This window comes from Centruroides vittatus, unplaced genomic scaffold (genome assembly GCF_030686945.1).
Source record: "Centruroides vittatus isolate TY-2023 unplaced genomic scaffold, ASM3068694v2 contig_1168, whole genome shotgun sequence".
In the NCBI taxonomy this organism is placed as follows: Eukaryota; Metazoa; Arthropoda; class Arachnida; order Scorpiones; family Buthidae; genus Centruroides; species Centruroides vittatus.
In genome coordinates, this window is record NW_027120749.1 from 1,155,785 (window position 1) to 1,182,783 (window position 26,999).

At 31.1% G+C, this 26,999-nt stretch overlaps 1 protein-coding gene across 3 annotated transcripts in view; it reads left to right on the forward strand.

The window, feature by feature from the left end:
• The window catches only part of LOC136981629 (lysine-specific demethylase 2A-like), a 107,123-nt gene that overhangs the window by 35,182 nt on the left and 44,942 nt on the right, over nt 1-26,999 (forward strand). For all 3 annotated transcript variants that reach the window (XM_067277971.1, XM_067277964.1, XM_067277978.1), the window contains exons 2-3: nt 12,591-12,729; nt 25,117-25,195. In XM_067277971.1, the coding sequence (XP_067134072.1) occupies nt 12,591-12,729; nt 25,117-25,195 (218 nt within the window). The remainder of the gene's footprint in view (nt 1-12,590; nt 12,730-25,116; nt 25,196-26,999) is intronic.

Sequence of the window (26,999 nt, forward strand, 5' to 3'; positions counted from 1 at the left end):
CTAACTCATTTCCGCAATATCCTGAAAGAGAGGAAAAAACAAACCTCCTTGGACAGTTTTTTTAAACGATCTGCGTGAAAATGAGCAAAGCGTGACGAAAAAAGCGAAGACCAGTGACGAAAATTAAGCGCTTCCGTAAGCACTTCACTTTTTCTTTTATTATGTTTTTATAGAATATGTATTTGTTATTTATAAATAAATGTTTCTTCTTGTAAATACATTTTTTCTTATTCAAAAACACTTAACAAAAACAACTGAGGTGGTGTTTTGGGAGCTGGAACGGATTAATGGCATTTCAATTAATTTCAATGGGGAAAATTGCTTTGAGATACGAGCAAGGTTACGGAACGAATTAAACTCGTATGTCAAGGTATCACTGTACCTATTTTATCTGATTAAAGTTTTATCGTTTACCTTTCAATCACTGAAGAAATTATTTAAATAAATATTATCTTTTCAGTAATCTTATTAGATAAATTTAATAGTTGATTTCTTGTCAAGTTATTTAACTATGAATATTGTTAGTATATTTTTCAGGATTATATAAAAAACATAAGAAAACTTTACTGTTTTATTTCTAAGAAAACCCAAAAGTTTTGGATTTTTTAAAAATCTTATTTAATGAAGTTATCATCATTGTAGAAAAATTAACTTTTAGTAGTGCTAAAATGATTTAATATACTGATTTTAAACTGAGACTTGTGATATATTATGTAGATTACTAGACGTAACAAACCAAATAGTAATAACTGACTGGATGAAATAGGAAAAAGATAGATAAGTGACTATAAGATTAAAGAACAGATTCTACAGATCAATAATGAGATCAGAAATGCTGCTGTGTGATGTGGAATATTATGTGATTAAGATGTACAAGGAACATAGACTAAATTAAATATTTGAGGTGGAGCATTAATGAAGCCTCTTTAGGTGGCATAGAGAATTGTGTTAGTTCTCAAAATCTGTTGAATCGGTTTTGATTAAACTTTACCATTTTCCATTAATTGCAATGAGGAATCCAAAAATATAATAAAAAATGGGGGTCTGTGACTTTATTTTCAAGATATAAGGTGCAAAGGCACATGCAACAAAGTGGTATTGCTGGTATTGCATGAATCGTGTGACTTTGTCAGACATTTTTCTACAGCAGTGGTTTCCAAAGTGGGTGCTACTGCCCGTGGCAGTTATAAATCTAGAGGGGGCAAAAAGAAGTAAGTGGGCAGGGTACAGACAGTAACCATAGGCAAGAAATAGGGTCATTGACAACCTTTTCCTTTCCTCCATTAAAATGGGTAAGAAGAAACATTGTGTTAATGGTTTTCATATATGGAATACACTTCGGTAAGAACACAGTGTGTGAGGTTCATAGAATTTCTCTAAGAATATTTCCAAGCCTTTCTCACACAAGGGAAAATGAGTTGGGGGGGTTGGATATAAGTTTATGAAACTAATGGGGAGGTGGCTCAAAAAAAAATGAGGGTCCATTTAAATGTAAAAAATAGTGGTCTTTGACTTTGTTTTCTATGTATAGAGGTATTAAAGTGACATTATCTCTGATTCCATTAGATGTGCTCAGTCGCACGTCTAATGGAATTTAGGCTTAGGGATCAAAAATAAAAACAGCATTGCGTTCATTCACAGAAAATAGGTGTGAAAAGCAAGAACAAATCAATCGATGGTGTTGCTTTGTTCTTGGATTTCCTCTTCATGTTGGCAAGTGCAAGGATCATCTCTCCATACCTGGCCGGTGCATGGATCAAGTCTTCCATGGCTGGCAGATACAAGAATTGTCTTTCCCATGGCCAGTATGTACAAGATAGCCTCTTTTATGGCAGCAAGTGCAAAGTTTACTTGTCCATATCCATTAGATACAAGAATCGCCTCTTCTATGCAAGGATCACTTTTTCTTGGCTCCACCTCAATTCTATCGTGTTACACAATGTCCTAGTTGTAAATACAAAGTCACACAATGTCCTAGTTATAAATACTTAATTAATCTTATACACATTTTTTAATTCTTTACACAACAGGTTCAGTTCAATAAAGGACTTTGCAAATGTCATGGCAGATTCAACCATATAATTAATTAAGCCTAGAATTTTTATGCTAAACTTGTTAGATTTTCCAAGCTATTTAATGTAGTCAATTGTGGATAGAGATAACTTTGGTCTGTGTAACAAACTTGAATGATTGTATGGTTATTCTAAGTTATGTACAAGATGTTTCACATAAGGTGTTACAAGTCAATAACTCAAAAAATTGCTTCTGATAAAAAAGTTGATAAGAATGATTTTTGAGTGGTCTTTCTAATGCCATAAAAATAAAGCCTGGTCCCAGTCCACTGAGAAGGGGAGGCCCTTCTCAGTGGACTGAGGACAAGTTTGAGATTTCAAATGGAACCATTCCATTTTTTTATATTTTTGGATTCTCTATTAAAAAATTCACTTATTTTTGTTATATATCTGGATTTGTGGTCAGTTGTTGAAACACTACTGATCCTTTATGAAACATCTTAGAAATATTTGATCAGTATTAGGTCTAGTGACATAAATGGTTATAAAATTGGCCCTTTGTGTTCACTCCATCTTTCTCTGAACATGCCATTTAAATTTACTTAATAAATTAATTCAAAATTGATATGCTTTTGAACCACATTAAAAATTGATTTAAAATTAACCATTAATTATTTTGAAATCTGTTTCAATTAATTAGCACTTAAAAAAGTTAACATAGCAAATTAGTATTGTTGAGTTCATTGATAAATATTAAAATAGTATAGTAAAAATTTATAAATTTATAAAATTTTATTAATATGATGTCAGTTTTACAATCATCAGTGACAAGATGTTTTTGTTCAACTATAAGCAAGCTTTTGGGAATGTATTTTAAATTATTGGAGTTGTTGAAGTATTTTTCTTCTGCTAAGTTTTTTCTCTCTCCTTTTATTAGGTTAATTAAGACTAATTGGATCACTCTCTTTAAAACTACAAATCATTAGAAACTGCTTTAATGGGAAAGATACCAGTGATGGAAGGTGAGAAAAAGAGATTGTGCTCAGTTAAAGTGAAAGATAGTAAGAGAGAATATATTTTTGAATTAAAGAAAACTAAGATGGTTTGATATTGGAATTCAGAGATTGTCTGTTTGGATGGTTGCAGTTCAGAAAGTTTAGAATGAATTTGGCTTTTAGAATAGAAGAATTCTAAAGAATTTTTCAATGAACACTTTTATTATTGTTTTAACTTCTGATAATGAGTTGGCAGGTTCAAAAGTGTTAGGACTGGATGTAAGTGTGTTGATTTTTTTGTGGTTTCTCTCTCCATTAAAGTAGTTTTAAGGATTTGTTGAACTTTTTCAAATTTATAAAAAAATACAAAGTCTAATACAGTAGAGCATCGATTATCCGACTTAATTGGGGACTGGGGTTGGTCGGATAACTGAAAAGTCAGATAACCGAAAAGTATGAAAAAATACATTATTAGTATAGTGTATTAGACCTGGTTTAAATACTATCCTCCCTTTCATGGTCAAGCCAGTGCTGCCAGCTAAAACATGCAAAAATTTAACAAAAATAATATTAAAGTAGCCAAGACATAACTAAATATTGTAGTGCTACATCACTAGTGGACATTTGAATTTGCCGACTAGAATGCGGTCGGTTAACCGATAAGTCAGTTAATCAGGGGTCGGATAATTGATGCTCTACTGTACTAACAAAATAAGTACTCTGAATAGCATTTTTTGTTTTGTTTTTATTAACTTCAGTTCAATTCAATGTATTTAGACCATTCAACTGAAATTTATGTTCTCTTAAAATAAAATAATTTAGTTTTGTCTCATTACACCTGAAAACTGTTTTATTGGCTATTTTATATGTTCAAAAATTGAAACAAATACTAATTTCAATACTTTTAAACTTCTTAATCATTTAAGAATCAGTCTGTAGTCTGTAATATAAACAAAATTTCCACAAAAATTTTAACATAAACCAAAATAAACATTTTGGATCACTGAATTTTAATGATGATGAAATGCCCATCTCCAGTGGAGTTATCTCTGCAAATTATTACATAATTAAAATTTTTTTAAAATTTTTGTTGTAGAGAACACACTACCATTTGAATATATTTGAAGTGTTTAAACTTTGTTTTCTTTTCAAAATTTTTGTTTCTTATGGCCTTATTTCCTGATGATGGACTGAAGAAGTATTAAAGCATTTGGAAATTAATTATTGACATGTACCTTGATAAAATATTCTATAAAAGAAATAAAACCTACATAAAATCTGTCTTTAAACATTTTCCACTATGCAATTCAGATGATCTCATCACAAACATTGTTTTTTCCCATTTCTTTTATTTTATTTGTTAACAGCTTATTGTAGATAATCAGTATCCCACAGAACTGGATATGGTACAATAATAAATACACAAAAACCAGAAAATCCAACAGAAAATGGGAATATGGTACCTCACTTTATTTCTACTGGATTTTGTTGTTTTTTTGTGAATTTATTATTGTTTATTGAAAATTGAGCTGCATAAACTGCATTATCAAGAAATCAAAATGTTTGCCAAATGACAACATTTTTATCATTTTACTTCATTTCTTCTTAATTTGTCAAATTAAGCAGAAATAAAAGTAATGATACTAGTAAACTAGTAAAATGTATATTAATAATAATGATAAAATTGGTATGCTCTTTGATCTAGTTCAGTCATATACAAAGACAAAACAAAGATAAGTTGGATCAAAGAAAAAGAAGAAAACCTGCACAAAAACACCAATCATGCTTTGTGTTGAAATAAGCATACACAACATTCAACATGCAGTACAAAGAACACACAGTTGGAAAACACCTGGGGCAGGCAACATTCACAAATTCTTGTACAGAAAATTTATATTAATGCACCAAGTACTAGCTAAATATTTTACCCACACAATCAGCAACCCACTGTATATGCCAAAATTTCTTACGTAGTGCATCATATACATGAACCCAAAAATTACATCTCCATTGATCCTGCACAATAATGACCAATCATGTGCCTTCCTACATTCTCCAAAATACTCACTTCATGAATCACAAATAAAATATATCATCACATAGAACAACATATCATTCTCAAAAAGCAACTAGAAGGCTCTCATAGAAACTATAAGGGATGAGAAAAAACAGTTATTCTTAGATTCAGTCATTCTACAACAAGCACTCAAGCATCACAGAAATTTATACCTAATATATGTAGATTACAGGAAGGCATTCAACAGCATACCCCACATAATTATTGTATATGCTACATCTATTAAAAAAAATATCCACCACATTGCATGTTTAGAAAACACAATGAAATACTGGAAAACATCTTACCTGAGACTTCACAGCATATACACAAACCAAGTACAGGTAACCCCTGTATAACACGGTACTTCTATAGCATGGATTCACTCTAACACGGTTTGAGAATTGGGAACATCTCCCGTATAACACGGTGCTTTTATAGCACGTGTTCATTCTAACACGATTCGGGAATTAAATAAAACTCTCGTACAACATGAAATGTAATAAAAACTGTTACTAGTTGATGATACTCATGCTGAGATCATCATATAGGATGAATAATCCTCTGGTAAAATAATAAATAAGCATTTTACCCATGAAAAAAATTTACTATATAAAGCTGAAAAACTGGATTTTATCAATGTATGTCAAAAATGGCCACTGGGGGCACCTCTAGCAAGTATTTAAATTAACAATATAAATTATTTTATATTTTTACGGTATAATATTCGGTATATTGTTATTTTTATTTGTAATTTTGTATTTGCCTTTCGACTTGTGAATAATAAATCCAATTTAAAGAAGGATTTAATGGCATGTTTTTTAATTCTTGGAACTTAACCCCCTTTTTTTGCACTAGTTCTTTGTTTCGTATAACACGGATTCGCATAACACAGCGATTTTTTGGAACATAACTCCTGTGTTATACAGGGGTTACCTGTATACATAAGGCAAAGCATTTTCCAGAGAGACTCATTTAGTCCATTTCAATTTTGTTTGGCCTTAAATCCAACATCCAATAGGTTAAACAATACTAAATTTGATACAATAGAACAATAAAATACTTCTCATATACATGGACAACATTCCATGATAATTCTAATAGACATCTATATGGTAGTACAGTTGTCTATTAGAATTATCATGAAACTCTTTTTACCTTAATAAAAAATGTTTGAACCCTGACTGTTTTTAATAATTATAAATAAAACAACAAATAGAAACAACAAACAATTTATTGAAAATGCAAAAAAATCAAATTAATAATGGAAAGCAAATATTATTTAATTCAAACTGGTAATTAATGTAAAGAGTTAAACTTTTTTTTTTTTTTCAATATTTTAAACAGTGCTAATGTCTGGATCTCTATCTTTATTGATATCTGCCTTTTGTCTCCTTGTCATTAGAAACATTTGAAATACTTGCTTCAATTTTTTTTCAGAATTTCTTTCTTATCCAATGCTCCATAGTAATTTAATTTGGGATATACACTATACTAAAAGTACTATAAATTTATATGATTTCCACTATATTTTTATATGAAAAATACTTAAAATATCAGAAAATGATATCAGTGCAAAACACTAGTAATCTTTGGCTGATATGCCCCCTTGTATACTGTATCATTGCACTCCAACATGCTACAAATAATGGGACATAAGTATCCCATTCCTAGTATCAAAGTACTGTACCATTGGAGGTGACACTCCTGTCATTAGATTCAATAGATTCGCTTTGCAGATGTCGACAAATTAAAGCATATTTAAAGATTGTATTATTATTTATATGTTGGGTAGTTTTAAGGTTTTTTTTTCCTTTTTGAATGATTTTCTAGCTTTGCTTCAACTTTTACCATTTTTATGGTTTTTATTACCTTGTCAAGATCTAGATCTATTTTTTAGCACTGTGCAAAAAGTCCTTAAACATTATCAGACAGTCTTGTCTCAGAAGAGCTCCAAGATAGTAATGATCACATTCTCCCCACTCATTATACAACCATAAAGGGCACCCTTAACTATCCATGGACTATGACTGTTCTCACTCATAAGAACATTGCCACCTTACATCACAGGAACCTCAGCAATGAGTACGTTGTTTGTGTGGGAATAAACATTGCACATGAGAGGTTTGTCCTCATTAATTTTTACTGTCCCTACCATAGTGATCTTAATAATACTATTAATCATATTCAAACTGTCATCAATCATTTTCCTGGTATTCACATCATTCTGGCAGGCAATACTAACTCCCACTCAAACATGTGGAGGTGAGAACCTCAATGACCATGGGGGCTCTTTTGAGGAATTCTATGCCATTAACGACCTACTGATCATTAACAATCCTGACTCTTCCTTTCATGACTACTAGAGGTAAAAGCTGGATTGATATGACAGCCTGCTCTTCATCATGTTACAATAAAATTTGCAATTCAGATGTTCTGCAGAAGGACACCCTGACTAAACACAATTACATCTTGTTTCCCATCAAGTCATTTTTCTCTCCCATAAGCAACGGCAGTTGTTTCAACCTGTCTCATACTGATTGGGACAGCATGAATCTTATCCAACCCCAACCAGAGAATACAAGAATCTTATCAACCCTAACAGCAATAATACTGAAAATATCTGGTGTATACTTGACAGCAACATTCATCACATCATCACTGCGTGTAACATTCATATTCAACATCTACTCTAAAGCATAAGCCTGCTCCATAGTGGAGTAGTGAATTAACCTGTTTAAGGACCTTTAATAACAGGTTACGGAAGAGTTACCAGCACTGTCACACTGAGCCACTTCGTTCTGAGCTCAAGCAAAGCTACATTACACATCAAAAGAAATATGAAGATGAAATTAGGAAGTCAAAAATTAACTCATGGTGTGATTTCTGTGTGCAGGCCTCCAAACCCTGGGGTTACCTGACTAAACTCGGCACAGGCAAGCTAAAAAAATATCATATACTCAGTACTATCAGGGTAGGAGACAACTACACTGCCAGTCTCACTGATACTATTGAGGCACAGATGAATTGCTTTTGCCTTCAGGACCACCTAGAAGGTTGACAGAGAATGGCAGAAGGACCTAAGGAATAGCAGTTAAGAAGATATAGACACTTCCAACATACTTGATTTTGAGTGTCAGGAAATTGATACACAATCTTGACAAAAACAAAGCCCCGGATCGACAACATCACTGCTGAGATCATCAAAAGAATATGGAATCAAACCCCTGATGTTTTATATCACATGCAATATATACAACAGCTGTTTCTGCCATGGAATCTTTACAAAGGTGTGGAAAACTGCAAAAATTATCCCAATTCCTAAGCCAGGTGACTCAGATGAGTTTTGCCCTATCTCGCTTTTCCCCATACTGGGGAAAATCTTAGAAAAACTCATTGCCGGCAGGCTCACTTGGCATGTGGAGGCAAATGGCCATCTGTCTGAGCTTCAATATGGTTTTCACCCAAAGATGAATGGATGATGCTATTAATGAAGTTGTTAATAACACCAAACTGCTTCTCAATCAACACAAGTATGTCTTAGGCATCACTTTAGATATTTTCAAGGCATTTGACAGTACATGGTGGTCTATGGTCTTGCACTGTCTTAAAATCATCAGATGCCCTACAAACTTATTTCGACTAGTAAAGGATTATATGAAAGATAGAACTTCCATCCCACAGTATGGAGATTATACCTTCCAAAAAGAGGTTACTTGTGGCTGCCTGCCCTTAGGGGTCTGTCTGCAGCCCCCTCTTATGGAATATTACATTTAACAGCTTTTTTTGATTGCAGTTTTTGGCTAGGATCACACTGTAGCTGATGATGTAATGATTCTGATCAGAGGCAGGTCAAGAGCAGTTCTGGAGAACTGATTCAACAATATTCTAGACAAAATTTACACATGGGCCAGAAGAACAAGCTGACCTTTAACCCTAACAAGATCAAGGGCATTGTTTTTACAAAACCAGGTCAACATAACTTGTATGCTAGAGTCCCCACTATTAAAATGAACTGTCAAGGTTCAAGAATATAAATACCTTGGTGTTGTACTCGACACAACCTTTTCTTGGAATGACCATGTTAAATATATTACTGAATGCACCAGTCTTATTTTTAATACTTTTGCTAGTGTGGCCAAAATTAACTGGGATCTTGATGCTGATGCTATGGGCATCATCCATGACAAAATCTTCATGCCTATTATTACATATGCTGCCAGTAGCTGGGAAATATCAGCTCAAAAAGTACATCTTAAGAGGAAGCTGATTTTGGCACAGAGAAAAGCCCTACCTCTAATTACAAAGGCATACTGTACAGCCCCCAGTTAGTCTTCAAGTAATTGATAGGAAGCTATTACCTATCGACACACTAATTGATTTGCATTGTGATATATGAGAGGTGAAGCAGGAGGGAGGAACAATATTATGCATGGTGTTGACCTAGAAAGGAAATCCCCTTCTCAAGTTCCATCTATCCTAGTATAAAACACAATTTTCACTTTAATTTTAATTCCAACTCCAATGTTACTGTTTACACAGATGGCTCGCAGTGCTCAGACAATGTAGGATGCAGTTTTGTGATGTACCTCAATAACAGTGAAATTTACTACCAGAAAATCCATCTAAGCAACTACTGTTTTGTCTTTTAAGCAGAACTATTTGCTATTTCCTCTGCTATCCATGGGTGCACCGACAATTATCATAACGAGGAAATTAACATTATCACCGACAGTGTTTCAGCCATTGCCCTTCACCTTATAGTTAATAACAACAACTCCAACGATTCCTACGATATTAACTGGACCTGCTCTCATCAGGGCACCCTAGGTAATGAACATGCCAACAACTTGGCAAAAGCTCCCTGCAATGGCAGCACACTTCCCATTGCCTACAATAAAATCTGCATCTGAACGGTAAGAATGCTCTGGGAAGACCATATGCAAGGCTGGCAGGAGGACTGGGATCAACATAGTGAATCAGTCATTCACAAATTCTTTCTGAATATAAGTGATTCTTTGAAGTTTTTATGGTGATCTTATAGTTGGGAGTGATCTAACTGGATCACTCCCAACCATAAGATCACCCAGTTTTTTTACCAATCAAGGCTGCTTTTATAGTTACTTCTACAGGTTTGCTATTGCTCCCACGAATCTTTGCCCTTTCTGCAGCATTGAGGATAGCTCTCGTCACTATCTATGTGCCTGTCCTTCATTAGAAGCTGAAAGGCTTCAACTTAGCACTACTGTGCAAACTAATAGTACTCAGTGGCCATGCAACTACAGCGACCTTGTCAAGAACAAGACTGCTTACCACTACTTTTTACAAACTGTCAATAAGTTCCATGCACTTAGGTCTTCAAACAGATGTCATAGTCTTAATGTATAAACCTATGCTGTTTCAACTATATGCACCTATGTATATATACCAGCTTTTTGTAACACTTTTCGTGTGATTCTGTGTAAATATCTGTAAATTAATCTAAATTAATGTATTGTTTCTCTATTAACTATATCTGTATATATTTGTAAGTAGCATTACTTTTTAACATTTTAAATTTTATATTTTATCCTTTGTACTAGTTGTAATTACCTACTTATTTTCATAAGCAAATGCAATCTTAATTCTTTAATGTTTGTAACACTGTCACGACATCTACTTTATTTCCCTATTTTATCTTTTCATTTTGTAATTCCATGCATACTGTAACTAATTATTATTATAGTGACATTACTGTAATTTTGTCAATGTTCTATTTACCTAGTTGTGCCTAGCTGTACTAGGTATGTACAGTACTTACTTTGTTGTACCTAATAAAGAATTGATGATGATGATGCTGACAGAACTGCATCAAACTACTGAGTGATCTATGAATGTCTCTTTGAAGAGACTGAAGGATTCATGATAGTTAAATTCCATTACCTTGTCAAACATTATATCATGATTTTGGTTTATTCCATTATTGATAAATTGGTCCCCACTGTTTATAAAACTATAACTCTATTATGTGTATGGGGCATATGAGGACTATATTCTTGACTAGAATAATTACATTTCACGTTCTAAATCTGCATTGGCACATTCATACATTACTAGACTGAATGGATTTCATTGTGAAACCCCAAATTTTATTGGTGGAACACAAGTTGGGAATTTCTGATCTAGACAGATCAGAATATTTCACACAGAAAAAACAAAAAACTCCTGAGGAAATGTAATTTTGTTCTTGGAAATGGAGACAATGCTGAATTTATGGATGAAGGCAAAAGTCTACAAATATTTAGGATTCCAACAAGCTAACTCACAGAACATCACAAATAAAATAAAAACTAACAAAAGAATATAGCAGCAGATTAAATGCAATACTAACAACACAGCTGAAAGCAAGAAAAAACATTTAAAGCTATCAACACAAGTCATCCCAGTTCTGATGTATTCTTTTGCACATTTGACACACATTCCAAATAAAAACACAAATGTGAACACAACAAGCACTACCCTAAGTCATCCATAGAAAGGCTCTCTTTTTGTAAAGAGGAGAATGAGGTTTCACAGATATTTTTAAACCTGAACTATAAACAAATACAGACAATGTGAGAGTTTTTCCCATAGAAAACATGAAACATCACAATTACATAATGCTGTAATCCTTGCAGATAAAAATAATACACCATTAACTGTACATAAAAAAGATCTGGATCTATTTTTTTGCACTCTGCAAAAAGTGCATAAACATTATCAGACAGTCTTGGCTGAGAAAGAGCTCCAAGATAGACACTAATGATCTCAGCCAGGATCACATTGATAGAACTGCATCAGACTGCTGACTGGTCCATGAATGTTTCTTTGAAGAGACTGAAGGATTCATGATTGTCAAATAAGATCAGGTCATAAATACAAGAAGCTACAGGAAGTACATTTTAAAAGATATAGCATTTGCAGACCACATTCACAACTGGGACTTCAATGAATGCAGTTAATGCCTTGGGGAATCTTCCATAGAACTGTCGTTATCTCTGAACCTAGAATGCTATTTATATACCTGAGTGCAATTTATACAGTTTTTTTTTTTTACTGTATCTGCATGCACTGATAGATGTCAGTTGGTTTTATACACTTGCACAATTTGAAACATGGAACATTACATATGTTTATACTTTTGTAAAGAGTATAGTTTTTTGGAATTTACATTGATATTTTATATATGATTTCCTGAAGATGGGTGCTAAATACATCAAAAATGTTAGCATAGAAGAAGTAAATTGCTTAAGAAAGAAGTTGTGAAGTATTATAGACATCTTAATGTTCTAATTCAAGTTATGGAGCAAATATTTATATGATTATTTCAAATATTAAAAAAGAGAAAAACTGATCTAGTTACTTTTTAATGATTTTCATTGTCATCATTATACTCTGCAAACATTTGTTTTCTAAATACTTTTGTCAGCAAATAGCTAGAGTTAATTTTTGAAGAATTCACATACGAGTTAATTTATTGTTGATATATTTAAAATTTTTGCTTTGCAGAGAGTGAAGGAGAGACGACATTACACAGAAGATTGTCTTCAAGATGAAGAAATTGAAGGCAGGCGAATGTTTTCAGTTGAAGACAAACTTTCAAGTGATTTGTTTGGATCATATTTTGTCAAGGAAATGAAAGGCGAAGGTAACAATAATTAATTTTTTTAATTATTGAAACATACATAATTCTTTTTATTAACACATTTAGTACCATGTATAAAATATTCGTATGAAACTGAGACCAAACTCTTTGTGCATTTTTAAATCATGACTAATCCATTATTTTAATGTTTGTCATCTATTTTTGTGGGAAAAATGCATTTTTGGAAAAATCCACAGGTAGACACAAGTGCCCATAAGCAATTTTTGCTTACTTTGTACATGTCTCTACTGGTGGACATCTAATAAAAGCGTTTTCTAAATCAAAGCAAATTTACTTATTGAAGAAAGTTGAAAGTCAAAACAGAGTGATTAGAAAGAGATATTTCTTATAAAATTTTAGTTGGCAAAATGGTACTACTAATGCTAGGCCAAAAATGTGAACATGATATGTGAAAAGTGAAATATCCAATCTGTCTCTCTTCTTTTTAAATACAATGCAAAATCAAGTAATATAAAAAATTTTTTTTAAAGTCAATTCCTACTTAGGTCAACAAAGAAAAATTTTATTTTAGTTACTTTTTATTAAATAATTACAAAGTTTGCTTTTTTTCTCCTTGTGCCCTCTATCAGTCTGAATCGGCATATTGCTGATGGGTGTCACAGTTTAAATTTAATTAATTAATGAATTAATATTTGAAAAAACTGTATTAACATCAAGTGTCATCCACTACAAGTTTAAAAAAATGTATTTGAACTTGAGTGGATGAATAAAAAGTATTTTATTAACGATTGAAAATTTGAACAAGATATATAAATAAATAAATATATATATATAGGGAGAGTGTGAACTAATAGTAGGAATTTAATAAAATTAATTAATTTAGTTTCTATTAAGTTTACGTGTTTTATTATACCAACCCGTTTTCATTTGAGGCATATGTTTTTCCAATGGTATAATGCCCAACCCAACACCAGTGCTAAATGCCTGTTGGACCTCAGTATTCAGTAACTGTGGTAAGTATGCAACACTAAAGCCAATAATGAAAAGTCCACAGGTGGTTACGTTATTTCAATAGTAAGAAACAAAATGATCAAAGGTGGTCAATTGGCACTCACCATGTTAAGATGAAAATGGAAACCTGTGGAAGCTTTCTAGCTTTCTGTTATTATTTTAGCATTACCTTCAAATTTTTATCATAAAGTGTCTTCTGTTAATATGGAACCTGCCAGATGTCAATGGAAAAGCTACATGTGTTATACTTCAGTTGTTTATTTGTATTAGATTGAACTTGTCAGGTGGAAACTTAAAGTAAGTATTGAATTGAAAATATTAACACAAAGGAATCAAATGTATTGCTATTTTGTTTGGATTTGGAAGTAATTTTAACATTAACAAGTTTGTAAATTGTTTCAAAGACATGAGATATATGATTTATTCCTAACAACATGATGGTACTGTACATGAACTAAAGTTAATATAATTGATTAGAGCCTACTATTGAACAAAGAAATGAAATATGTTTAAAAATGAGTAAATCTAATTACTACATGTATGCATGTATGTATAGGTTGCATGTTTTTACTCAAAAATTTTTATATCAAAATTAGAGTGCAGCCTATACTCAAGATAATGAATAATTTTAAAGTTAGGTAGGTGTCAGGAAGCTGCTACATCATTGGAGTTTGACACTAAATCACAAGTTCATTTTGTGCCATGAATACTTATAGAAGTGGAACATATTGTCTGCTTTGAAATTGAAAGTCATCCCAAAATGTTTGTTTTTTAATTTTTATGTTAAGTTTTATTTGTTTTGTAAACTTATATACTAACGATGAATTTTAGAGGTTCAAAAATGGTTAGAAACTTTTTAAAACTCTAATAAAGGAGATTTTGCATTCTACTGATAAATTTTCTATGATAAATCATTTGTAATATAGATATCAACTATTGTCATGTAGTTTTCATGCTCCATAGATAAACTGCTTATTCTAGTTTATCTACAGAATACAAACTTTTTGGAAAAATATGCAAATAAACATACAGTGGAAAGAAACTATTTAATGTATTTTTTCATTGGTCCCTTCAAATCTTTATAAATCACATTGTTAATGTTACTGCATTTAGAATCTTTCGTTTTTGCATAATTTTGGAATTTAACACGTGTAAAACTGAAATCACTAGATGAATTTTTATCTCAAATAATGCTTTTGAAAAAAAAAAAGAAAAAGAAAAAATATACTGTATTTTAGGTTTGTATGGTCAGGAGTAACTTTTGTATTCCTGACCATGCAAGCATGAAATGAGTTATGAGAAAGTTCAACAATTTATATTGTTTTGTAATGTTGAGATAGTGAGAGGATGCCACAGCCATACATTATAGTTTTGGACTCATCAAATTCTTAACAGGAAACATATATCTATAAGAACTTTCAAAAGACAGATTAACAATTCATTATCTTTGTGTAAAACATATCTACAGGTGTCAGTTATTGTACAGTACATTATATTGTATGAAATAAAACTTTCATGGTAGTGTTTATACTGGTAGTATGTTTTTTGCTTTACCTTATCCATTCTGAATGCATATAAATATGTACAGTACTTGTACATAATTGCATGTTTTAAAGATGTTTGAATTTTATGTATTTCACACTTCAATGTGTTTTGTACTGGTTCCTTAAAAATGTTAAATTGAATTTTTGCTGTAGTTAACTTGAAGCCATAAAGCTTTGATGTGCAAATGTTTAAAAAAAGGAATGAAATTATTTCAATTAGAATAAACTGACAAAGTTTATAATGTAAAATGGTGAAACCAGACTAAAATATAAAATCAGAATAAAAACTGAAATTAATGTAATTTGATGTCTTTTTACAGTATCCTTTCTTTCATTGGAATGAATGTTTTGTGTATTTTTGGATTATTTTATATTCAAGTTTGATGTTAATAAAAATTGCAAATTATTAATTCCTATTGTGAAAGATAAATTCATCTTGCATTTAATTATATGATTTAACTTATATGATATGCCATTTTACACATACATGTATGTTATTTGTATGTATATTGTACATTATATTATAAATATTATTTTGGTTATCTATTTGAAAACAATTTTCTTAAACGTTATTATTATTAGTCGAAAACGTTATTATTATTAAATATTTTTTGCTGGAATTATCAAGGTTTTTTGTTTTTAATTTTCTTAAAATTAGACTTTAACCATTTTTATAAAAGATATTATTTATAAAAACAATTCATGGACTTTTTATAAGTTAAAGAACTAAAGCTGTTCTTATAAATTGGAAGACATATAAACAATGTAACTAGGTTTGCCCTTTGTCTGGTATTAGGCCAGACATCCAGAATTTATGTAACTGTCTAGGATTTTGTCTGGAATATGTAAATATCTGGGATTTCAATATTATCATTAGTAAGGTTAAATCACCCTCACAATATGCAGAATTGCCAGATTTTGTGAAAAATTGCAAATTGGGATAGTTTTTTCAGAGTGGTCTTACTATATGTAATTTGGGTAACTTGATAAGTATGTAAAATGCCTAACAAGTTCCCAAGTTCAAAAGCATAATTTAAACTTATAAAGTAAGAATGTTGTAATCTGTTGATAGTGTTAGAAGTTTTATAAATACTAGATAAAATTTTCCAATAAATGATCAGGTTATCCTTCCTTAATTACTAGAAAAATCTGTTGAGTTGAAAACTTTATCAAAACTTTTGTTTCAAAGAAAGGATATGAATAAAATTTTAAAACATATCATTTAGAACAGTGGTGCCCAAATGTGGTCCCTGGGCCAAATTTGGCCCAGGGACCACATTTGGGCACCACTGACACTTTAGTTATAAATGATAATGCAAGTCTACTTTTTGTGTATGGGATTGCCCATAAATTATCGTATGTTATTGTTATACTTTTCAACTACCATCCCATCCCTCTATAATGCTCCATAATTCTGTCATACATAATTGCCCCTAAATTTATGTAATGTATATCTTTGATCAATCTCCTTACTTATACTAAAGAATAATACAGAGGAAGGAGTATTGAATGTTATGTTTTTTTTTATTAATTGTATGTATAATGTACAAAACAGTAAAATACAGATTTTTCTAGTAATTAAGGAAGGATAACCTGATAATTTATTGGAATATTTTATCTGTCACTCCCTTGTAATGCATAATAACAATTATCTACATAGCCACATCCCTATCTGTGTTACATAATTTATGAACAGCCCTATATGAAATATACTAAATATTTGTTGTCCACCAATTTTCAACTTATGTGCAATTTGGCTTGCCAATTCAAAAGTTTAGGCAGCACTGATTTAACTTGTAAAGTACTGTATAGACAAGAGCATTCAGGAGAAAGGACATGTTGAAGGAACAGTTATAAGCATTTGTGTTTTTTGTGAAACATTCCACAAGAACAATGGACATCCTATTCTCCAGATCCTGCTCTCTGTGACTTTTTTCTCTTCCCAAAAATCAAAGCCATTTGAAAGAAAAAATATTTCATTGTTTCCTCAGTCTGCCAAATGTATATATGCTTTAGTAGCATCATATGCACCACTACTTGGCTGATAATATGTTATTAATTAGCATTTGATACTTCAGTTATCTTTAGGATAAATTGTTATTAATTAATAATGAATATTTATTACTTATAACTATTAAGTTATATATTTTTTAATTGTTTAATGCATTTTTAATGTTATAGTGCTAGACAAAAATATTAGTTCAAGTAATATATTTAGACTAAATTAGTAAATTGTTTAAGTGAAATGGTAACATGCAAAAGTAATAAATTATATCTATTATTTTAATATGTATAAAAGTTTATACTCACAAATTATTTGGAAACAAAATATTTTAAAAAAATCAGAATTTTACAGAGACAAAATTATAAGTTAAAAAGAATTAATGTCTTAATTTAATGGTGAAACTATGCAGACGCGAGCGAGCAAGAATATGTGGCGAGACGCAATAAATATCAAAACCTGTCAGAAATGTGTGAGAACCAGAAATTCGCTCTCGCCAGCATTATTTCTCGCTTCTCGTTTGTGCATGGTTTTCTTTTGCGAAAACTAAATTGTTTGTAACATCTCTCTCGCTCTAAATTCGCGTCTGCATAGTCGCACCCTAAGGAATTAATACTTTGGGTAACCTCCTTGGTGACAAAAAACATCATACTTGTTATCCAGCATTGAATCAATTAATTTAATCAGCAGCTCATCTGGAATTTTATCTTAACATTTTTTAATGCTTGTTTCAGGTCTGCAATTGTTGAAAATTGTCTCTCATCTTTGTAAATTGATCTAAGAAGAAGCTTCCACAGATTCTCTATTGGGTTTAGATCTGGAGAGTATGAAGGCCATGGCAAAACTTTAATATTATTTTTAGAAAATGATTGTGTCATCATTTTTGAGTTGTGTCAAGATGCATTATGTGAAGCTGAGGAAAAATTTTCACTTTTAAGAAGGTGACCATACATACTAAGTTGATCTTTCAACAGAGTGTAATAGGATTTAGATGATAAACATCCAGAAATGAAAATTTCAGTCTATCTGTGGGCTGAAAATGCAGTCCAAATCATCAAGGAGCCACTACTCATTTGTTGACTCATTTTCAAATCACTTTTGACTCTTAACTCATGCCAATACTTTGGGTATGTTTGTAAAGTCGAACGAGTTAAACGCATTAGTAATGAATTTGGTCCAAAAATAGTAGTCTTGCTCAGTGCACATGCTCTGCAGTGATGACATTCCAAACGAAACTCTAATGAAGTTCACGAAGGAAAGAATTAGTTCACTTTGTTAAGAAAATGGTGCCTGATGATATTGATGTTTCTGAATCTACTCAAGTGTTTAAATTGTGAATTAAAAGGTGAAATGATAGAAATAACTGTTCACCCGAAGCAATCTAAGAGAAATATTTCAGATAAGGCTGCACTAGCAACATTTATATCTTTGATTTTAGAAACAGCCATTTAGTTATAAACGAATTGGTTGAAAAGTTAACAAAATAAGAATAACAATGATGTCATTCTTGTTTAACTCATTCGACTTTACGAATGTACCCTTTGACAGCCATCAAGTTTATCAAGGTTAAACTTGTTTTATCTAAAAATAATATACTATACCATTGATGAGTTCCTGCTCATGATCTTTCTTGCCATATCCAAACGAGCATTTTTATGTTTCTTTGTTAATGGTGTTTTCTTCATTAGTTTTGTGTATTTAAGTACCATATTTACTCACATATAAGATTAGGTCTTTATCATTTTTCACTTTTAAAAAACCTAGGTTGTCCTATATGCGTGAGTGAAGGATTCTTTGCATTTTTGCAATAATTTTTGTGAACTGTGTATTTGCATTTTTTACCGGAACTCACCCTCTGGTGTTTAAAATCAAAAGTATTTTATCTGGGTCATTTGAATCGTTCTTGTGTATTATCAGGAGTAAAGATGAATAGCAATAGGAAAAGCAAAGCTTTTGAATTGAATTGCAAATTGAAATTCCAAAATCATGCACCTGATATAAGTTTTAATCTATTCCCACATGAAAACAGATGATTATTCAGAAATCAGAATTCAGAGAAAACTCATAAGTATAATCAATGGAGAGTGGATTCAACTATTAAAAATTGGCAAAAAACGGTTCCTGATTGTCCAGTTTTACATGAACAAATTATGTTGTCGATTTTACAAGATTTTTCCTTAAAGTTTAAAATGTCAGTAATTGTTGCAGGACAATGTGTGCATTTACATGCATTTGATGTTTTATTTATGATTAAACAAAATGAAATTAGAATTGCATTAATAAATCTAATTTTATTTATTTTGATCTTGAAAGTCACACCTTATCATATATGCGAGATTGTTTTATATGCAAGTAAATACAGTATATTTCAGAATGCAAAACTTGAGAAATAGGCAAAATTGAACAGGAAAGTCCAGTAGCTTCTTTGATTTTTATCTTTGAAAAGTCTTTCTTTGTAATGAGATGATAAATGACTTTTTTCCATGACACTTTAGTGACTCCATCAATTATGTGTTTTATAACATTAGCTACAACACATTGAGAACAGCTAATTGCAGTAGCAATTTCCCTCTGGGTTGCTCCACTGCCATAAAATCTTTAAATTTCTCTAGTTTTGTGTTCTGCAAGTTGGCATCCAGTGCCATGTTTCTTGTTTTCTCAATGATTATTACAAGTAATGTACATATTTGGTCACTTCTACATACAGTCCTGATTCAATTCCATTCATACTCTACAAAAAATTAGTGCCATTATCAGCTGCTATTTTTCCATTTATTACCTGTTATACTAGATCTTCGATTTGTTCTGTCTCAATGGACCATATCTATAATGTCAGTTTTGCCTAATAGGAATCTGGTTCTTTTCGTCTTATTTGTTTTGCCCCAGCAATGCGTAAAATATTTAAAATGTGCTTATATTGTTCTAGTTGCCACCCAATCATCTCCCATATCAGTACAGTCTACACTCTGGTATTATCCATCATTCAACTACTAGTAATTTCCTGGAAATACAAAGTGCTATCTTATCTAAATTCAAATCTAAACTTCCTATGTATGTTGTTTACATAGACATAGCAAAAGCTTTTGATGCTATAATACCATATATCCTCCTTAAAAAGCTAGCTACTGAATTTGACATTGACTTCAAAATTGTGGGATGGCTTAACAATTACTGTATTTACTTCTGTGCATATATACATTGAAAATCTCTGACTTTTCTTTTGAACAATTCTCTCCTCTTGTAGGAATACCTCAGGGTTCAGTTTTCAGTACTTTGTTTTTTATTGCCTATATAAATAATTCAGTTACTACAATTTTTTCCTCTTTTATTATTGCATATGCAGATGGTATTTAAATTGCCAATAATTGTCTGGATATTCTTCAATCTGACATTCTTAAATTAAACAAATTTTCAAAAATCTTTAAATTTACTAATTAATAGCACAAAAAGTAAAGTAATGATTTATAATTTAGTGAAAATGTGTACTAATATTTATTTATATATAGAAAACCAATTCATACAGGTAGTCTGTTCTGTCTCGGATCTTGGGATCATATTTGATGCCAAACTTATGTTTAAAACACATATTGAAAATTTAATTTAAAAAAAATAGCAATATATTGGGGCATGTTTTGGTGTAATTTTAAGACTATCTCAATTTTTTTTTTTTACTAACATCCAGTCTCTATTTTTGATTATGCTATTCCTGTTTGGGCTTCAGCATCTCCCTATCTGTTAAAATTCACAAATAGGTAAAATATTTCTTTTAATTAACAGACTGGCTCACTTACTATATACAGAATTGCCTGACGTTGCATAGTTTGCTTGTTTACCAAATTTATTTAAACGTATCAATTACTTTGATCAAATCCTTACTTACAAATTTTTCAATGAATTTCTCCAATCTCATTACATCAACTTACATATTACTTCAGTCAATACAAGACAGTCTACCTGTATTTCTCTTCTTTTTTGTCATTTTGTTGTTTTTGTCAAATTCTTTTTCTATTGTCACCATAAAGTTACTAATATAATCGAAGATAAACTTTATGCTGATTTTCATAAATTTAAACTGTTTTGTTAAAGAATTTTAAACTTTTCTTAACTTGGGTATTGTCATACAATTTTGTAATTTTATTTTTTGTTATTTGTTGTTTTTATTTATTTACAATTGCCTGTAGCATTTGTAAATAAATAAATAAATCTTTATATGCTATATGTAAATGTTTTATATAACTTCATTTGCATATTTGTTTTATGTAACTTCATTTGCTACTTTCTTCCATGCTTGTGCATGATATTTACATTGAAATTATAATTGTCTTTAAGTTTTTAAATTTTTTAAATACAGTAAGACCTTGTTTAGCACTTAGGATGTGTTCCTATATGACAAAGCGATAAATGAAACAGTGTTAAATGAGATCATTTTAACCCATAGTAAATAGAGAAAGGGGAATAGACAACCAAAAATAAACAAATTTTACTTTAATTTTAAGTTATTTTTATATTAATTTGCATAATAATACAGCGGAACCTCACTTAATGAGCACCTTACATAACGAGCAAAACAAATTGTAAAAATATGACTCTCTTAATGAGTGATGAGGAGAGGGGAAGTCCCGGATTGTGCGCATGCTCCATCATCTGTCTGTGTTTAGAACTTGTTCCGCTAGCATCTTAGTGTTGTTTGTGTTCACACACATTACGTATAATTATTAACAACTATAGCCCATTATATAATAAACATGCCAAACGATATGTCAAATTCTTGGGTTATGTAAAGGCTATAATTAAATATTAGAAATTAATTAATTTGACTAGAGGTAGGCAGTTATGCTGCCATCTTTTATTAAATTTAATGACCAATTCCAAATTAAATTTTAGAAATGTCTAAATTAAAAATTAATTAATTATAATTATTAAATTTAATACGAGATGACACTACCTCTAGTCAAATTAATTAATTTCTAATATTTAATTATAGTCTTTACATAGCCCAAGAATTTTGCATATTGTTTGGCATGTTTATCAGACATATTATCTGTAATTTTTTTTTTGTTTTTTGAATTTGCATTTCAGGTTAGTTCATTCTATGCTAGAAGAAAAGATGAAGATGATTCACGTTTTTTAACAATGTATATTGTACAGTTTTCTTTGAATAAACATTATACATAAATATTAGAGTATTTTTTCAGCATGGAACACATTATTATATTTTACATTAATTTATATGGGAAAAATTGTTTCGCTTAATGAGTGTTTTGCATTACGAGTAAGTTTCTGGAATGAATTATGCTCATTAAGCGAGGTTCCACTGTATGTTACACACAAACGTATGCACACAGAAATATAAAGTTCATTTTTGTAATGAAGGCCTTGGCTCTTCTGAAATTCTTGATTTTTTTTTTTTTTTGCAATGGGGCATGTCATTTGTCATCTAGTGTCATTTGTTACTTTCTTTTTCTTTCTTTAAGCAAATGTCGGTAGCAGGAGATTGCATCCTAAATGCCTCACCATGTTTTTGCACTCCTTTCAAAATCTGGATCATTTGCTACAATTTGATTGACAATTTCAGTTATCATTACCAAACTTTTACTAAGGAAATCTGTAGAGAAATTCTTTGGGTTCTTTGTTTTCAGAATCACTATTTTCCAGTTCTACATGAAATCCTTGTTCTGCCAGTTCTTGAAGGACATCATTGGTAAGACACTCACCAGAAACCTGCAGTAACTCCTCAATAGCCTGCTCATTTACATTTTCTAGTTTTGCTGTATTGATTAAGTTGACAATTTGGTCAACAATAGACTCTTTTCGTGAGAAACCTTGGATACCTCTAGCCATATTTTCTTCCACACACTATTCATGCATTAATCAGTTGATTCTTGCCAAGCGAAGTTGATAATGTCTATGGCATCCATAATGTTATATTTTTCCAAAATTGAACCAAACAAACATAGATTTAGGCAGCACAATGAATTGACACCCTTTGTTGATTGGTTTTTGTTCAGGAATAATTGTATTATATATGAATCGACAAAATGCTGCAATAATTTGAATTGGTGTAAATTTTGACCTTTTTTTTTTGGGGGGGGCTTTGAGCAGACGGCATTATATGAAATGAAATTAGCATTAATCAAGGAAGTGTTTACTGTATTTTGTTTTCAAATGATTTGTAACTACACAACTATTTAACATAATAAAATAATAGATATAATTGATTATTTTTGCATGCTGTCATTTCATTTAAACGATATATTCATTTACAGTCTAAAATATTACTTGAACTTATATTTTTGTCTAGCATTGTCGTCAGTTTTCAATGATTGTTATCTTATTTACTTACTCCACAATGTCAGTTGGTTATCATCAGTATATGCAATGTGATTGCAATAAGTAGATTTTATTTTATACCATGTGTATAAGCTTAAATCTGCTGTTTTTTAGTCAGAAAAACACGTGTTTTTTTCATAGAAAAGAAAAACAAATTTATTCAAAGTACTTTCCCTCACTAGCGACAATGTGTAAATACAATTCCAAAAAAATTCCTTTCTTTCAAGTCAAACCACTCATCAAGCCATTTTCAGACGCCTTCGTAAGAATCAAAGTGCCACTCAGTGAGCGTGTGGTCCATCGACGAAAACAGGTGATAGTCAGAAGGGGCCAGGTCTGGTGAATAAGTGGGATGGGATAGCACCTCCTAGTTGAGTGTCTCCAAGTAGTTTCAGACCAATGTTGACGCGTGCGATGGTGCATTGTTGTGTAGGAAAATCAGCTTGTTGTGTTTTTGCTGATAATCCGACCTTTTTTCACACAGAGCATGGTGCAATTTGATCAGTTGTTGGTGATAGCGGTGGGCATTGACTGACAGTTTCACCAACTTTCAACAGCTCATAGTAGATGATACCATGCTGATCCCACCAAACACACAGCATTGTCTTCCGTCTGAAGCGATTTGGTCTTGGGGAAGATGTTGATGATTTGCCTGGATCAACCTATGATTTCTCGCGTTTAGGTTTCTCAAAATATATCCACTTTTCATCGCCTGTTACAATCTGATGCAGAAACGACTTTCTTTTTTATCTGGCGAGCAAGATTCGCATGTGTTTTCGTGTCAATCCATCTGCCTATCATTCAATTCGTATGGCACCCATTTTCTGATTTTTTGAATCTTTCCCATGGCACATAGACGCGTAGAAATGGCTGGTTGAGTAACACCCAATTGCTCAGCAAGCATTTTTTTGCGATTGGGTATTGTCCTCGTCCAAAAGAGTCTGCAAGTGATGGTCCTCAACCTTCCTGGGCCGATTTTCACGCTTGTTGCTCGGGGCAAAATTGCTGTCTTTGAACTAACGAAACTAATCTCTGCACATGGTTTCCAATAAAGCACTGTTGCCATAGGCCTCCACAAGCATTCGATGTGCTTTGGTAGCCGATTTCTTCAAATTGAAACTGAAAAGCAGAGCTTGCCGCATATGCTCTTTTTCTGGCACAAAATTAGACATGATTACCAAAGGAAAAATGTATGTCGTTGTATGAAATTGCTGATGATGTGCACTGATTAATGTTGACAGATGTCAAAATCATAAAAAAAAAGTATGGTGTCTCCATGGTAGCTTAATATGTTCACTTATGCCATCTATTAGCAAACAGTAGATTTAAGCTTATACACCTTGTATATATTTGGCCAATTGTCCAGGATTTTTTCATGAAATTTATGATAAATTTATCATTTAGTTTCATATTCTACTATAGTTATTTTATTTATTGATCTTATATTTAAAATTAGGTTTGAATTTGGTTATTTTTGTGAAATTTTACTAATAGAACATTCCCTTAAAAAATTATTTTAATTCTTAACATTTTTTTTTACAGATTTTAGCTTGAAATATCTTCAGGAACATGGTTTTGAAGTCCCTATAGTATTTAAAGATAAATCTGGATTAGGAATGCGGTAATAATTTTTCATTAATTTTAATTTTGAATGATTTTATATTCTTGTAAATATTTTGAAAACAAAAAATGGAATTGGAAAAGTTTTAAGCCATTAAATAAGAGAATTTTCAAAAAAAAAAAAATACATTTAAAGATGTATTACAGAATTTAAATATATTTAAATTTTTGTGTATTTCTCAAAACTCTTCAGCTGTTTATCTCTTGCTTTGATTTTCCAAAAAGTGGATCAGTCTGCACTTCTCCCGATGATTTAGCTCTTCATACCCTTTCTTCTCCATTCTAAAAGTTAATGAGTGTCAGCAAGTGAGTAGTTACTGAAAAAGAAGAAAATGAATCTCATCTTTGAATTAAAAATCCACACACAGAAACTTAACAATAAGCAAAGAACACATAAAGTGTTCTTTGCTTATTGTTAGTTCTTGCTCACTTTACTAGGCAAAGTCAAAATATAAAATAGTGACCCAACATGATCTCTGTCATAACAGAAATTTTTAAATTTCACTGCTAAAAATGCACAGTTGTTGGCATGTTGCTATTGTTGTTTTCAATTTATGATACAGATTATTTTAAATTTATCAAACTGCTATTTCTTTTGAAATCTTTATTATGGAAGCTTGAGTAAAAGATTATAGGAAATTTAGTTTAAACTTTTATCTACAAAGTACAATAGTTTCAAATATTGTGTATTTGCAATATGATTACTACAAATTGAATTAAAATTTGTATAAAATTGTTTGTTTAAAATGGTTTTTTTTAATGGTCACTTTACCCAAGATGGTTTATTACCTTGGGACATGACCAAAGTGGTCAACGGTCACAATAGACAAGTGGTCACTGTACACAGATATATTCCCATTGCAAAATGCATTATTTTTCAAGAACCAACTCAAAGTGCAGGTAGTCACATTAGCAGGTTTCACTGTACATGTCAACTCCAGTAAAGCAATTTTTCAATTGATTTTTTTTTTATGAAAGAATTTATCTAAATGTGCATGGAATTGGTTACACTTAATGGTTTTTAATGGAATTTCAACTAATTAAATTATTTGATGGCTTCCTGTTGCCACCTGAATCCGAATTCAGGTGGCAACTGGAAGCTATTTCTTTTCTCTAGTATTAATTCAATTAATGAATATATCAAATTTTAAGAAGAAAAAAATTTGACATATTTTTTCTAGACATCTTGTTTATTGCATTTAATATCATTATTGAATGTATTAAGCATTTGCTCATTACAAACATTAATTAATTACAAAAAAAGAGTAATATTAAAATTTCTCCAATATATCAGCATTATTAGTAAATTAATAACATAAATAAAATAAATACAGCTTATATTTCCATGAGAATTATTATTTATTTGATTTTTCACTTCTATAGTTTCTTGATTAGCTTTATCTATTTTTGAAGAACTAGAAGTATGAACCTCATTAATTTGACAAATGCTTGTAGATATACTTTATTGTTATTGCTTCTAGCCTAACAATGTTGTAATTATTCAGATTTATCTGGTTTTCATTGCTCAATCTATTGATTTTAAATTTCAAACTATCATTACTATTATGTAATGATTTTTTCCATCACATGTGTTTTCTTATACAAATAAGCATATACTGGCTTTGAACACATCTGACTTACTTCCAATTGAGATGCCTTAATACTATGAGAATGCAATTTCCTATTCATAGTACTGGACATAAGTCTTGGGTTACTCTCTGTACTATTATTTAGCAGCAATAATTGCTATGCAACAATAAACTGTTCTGTAGAATTAGCTATATATCACTACTGTAAAAACTCAA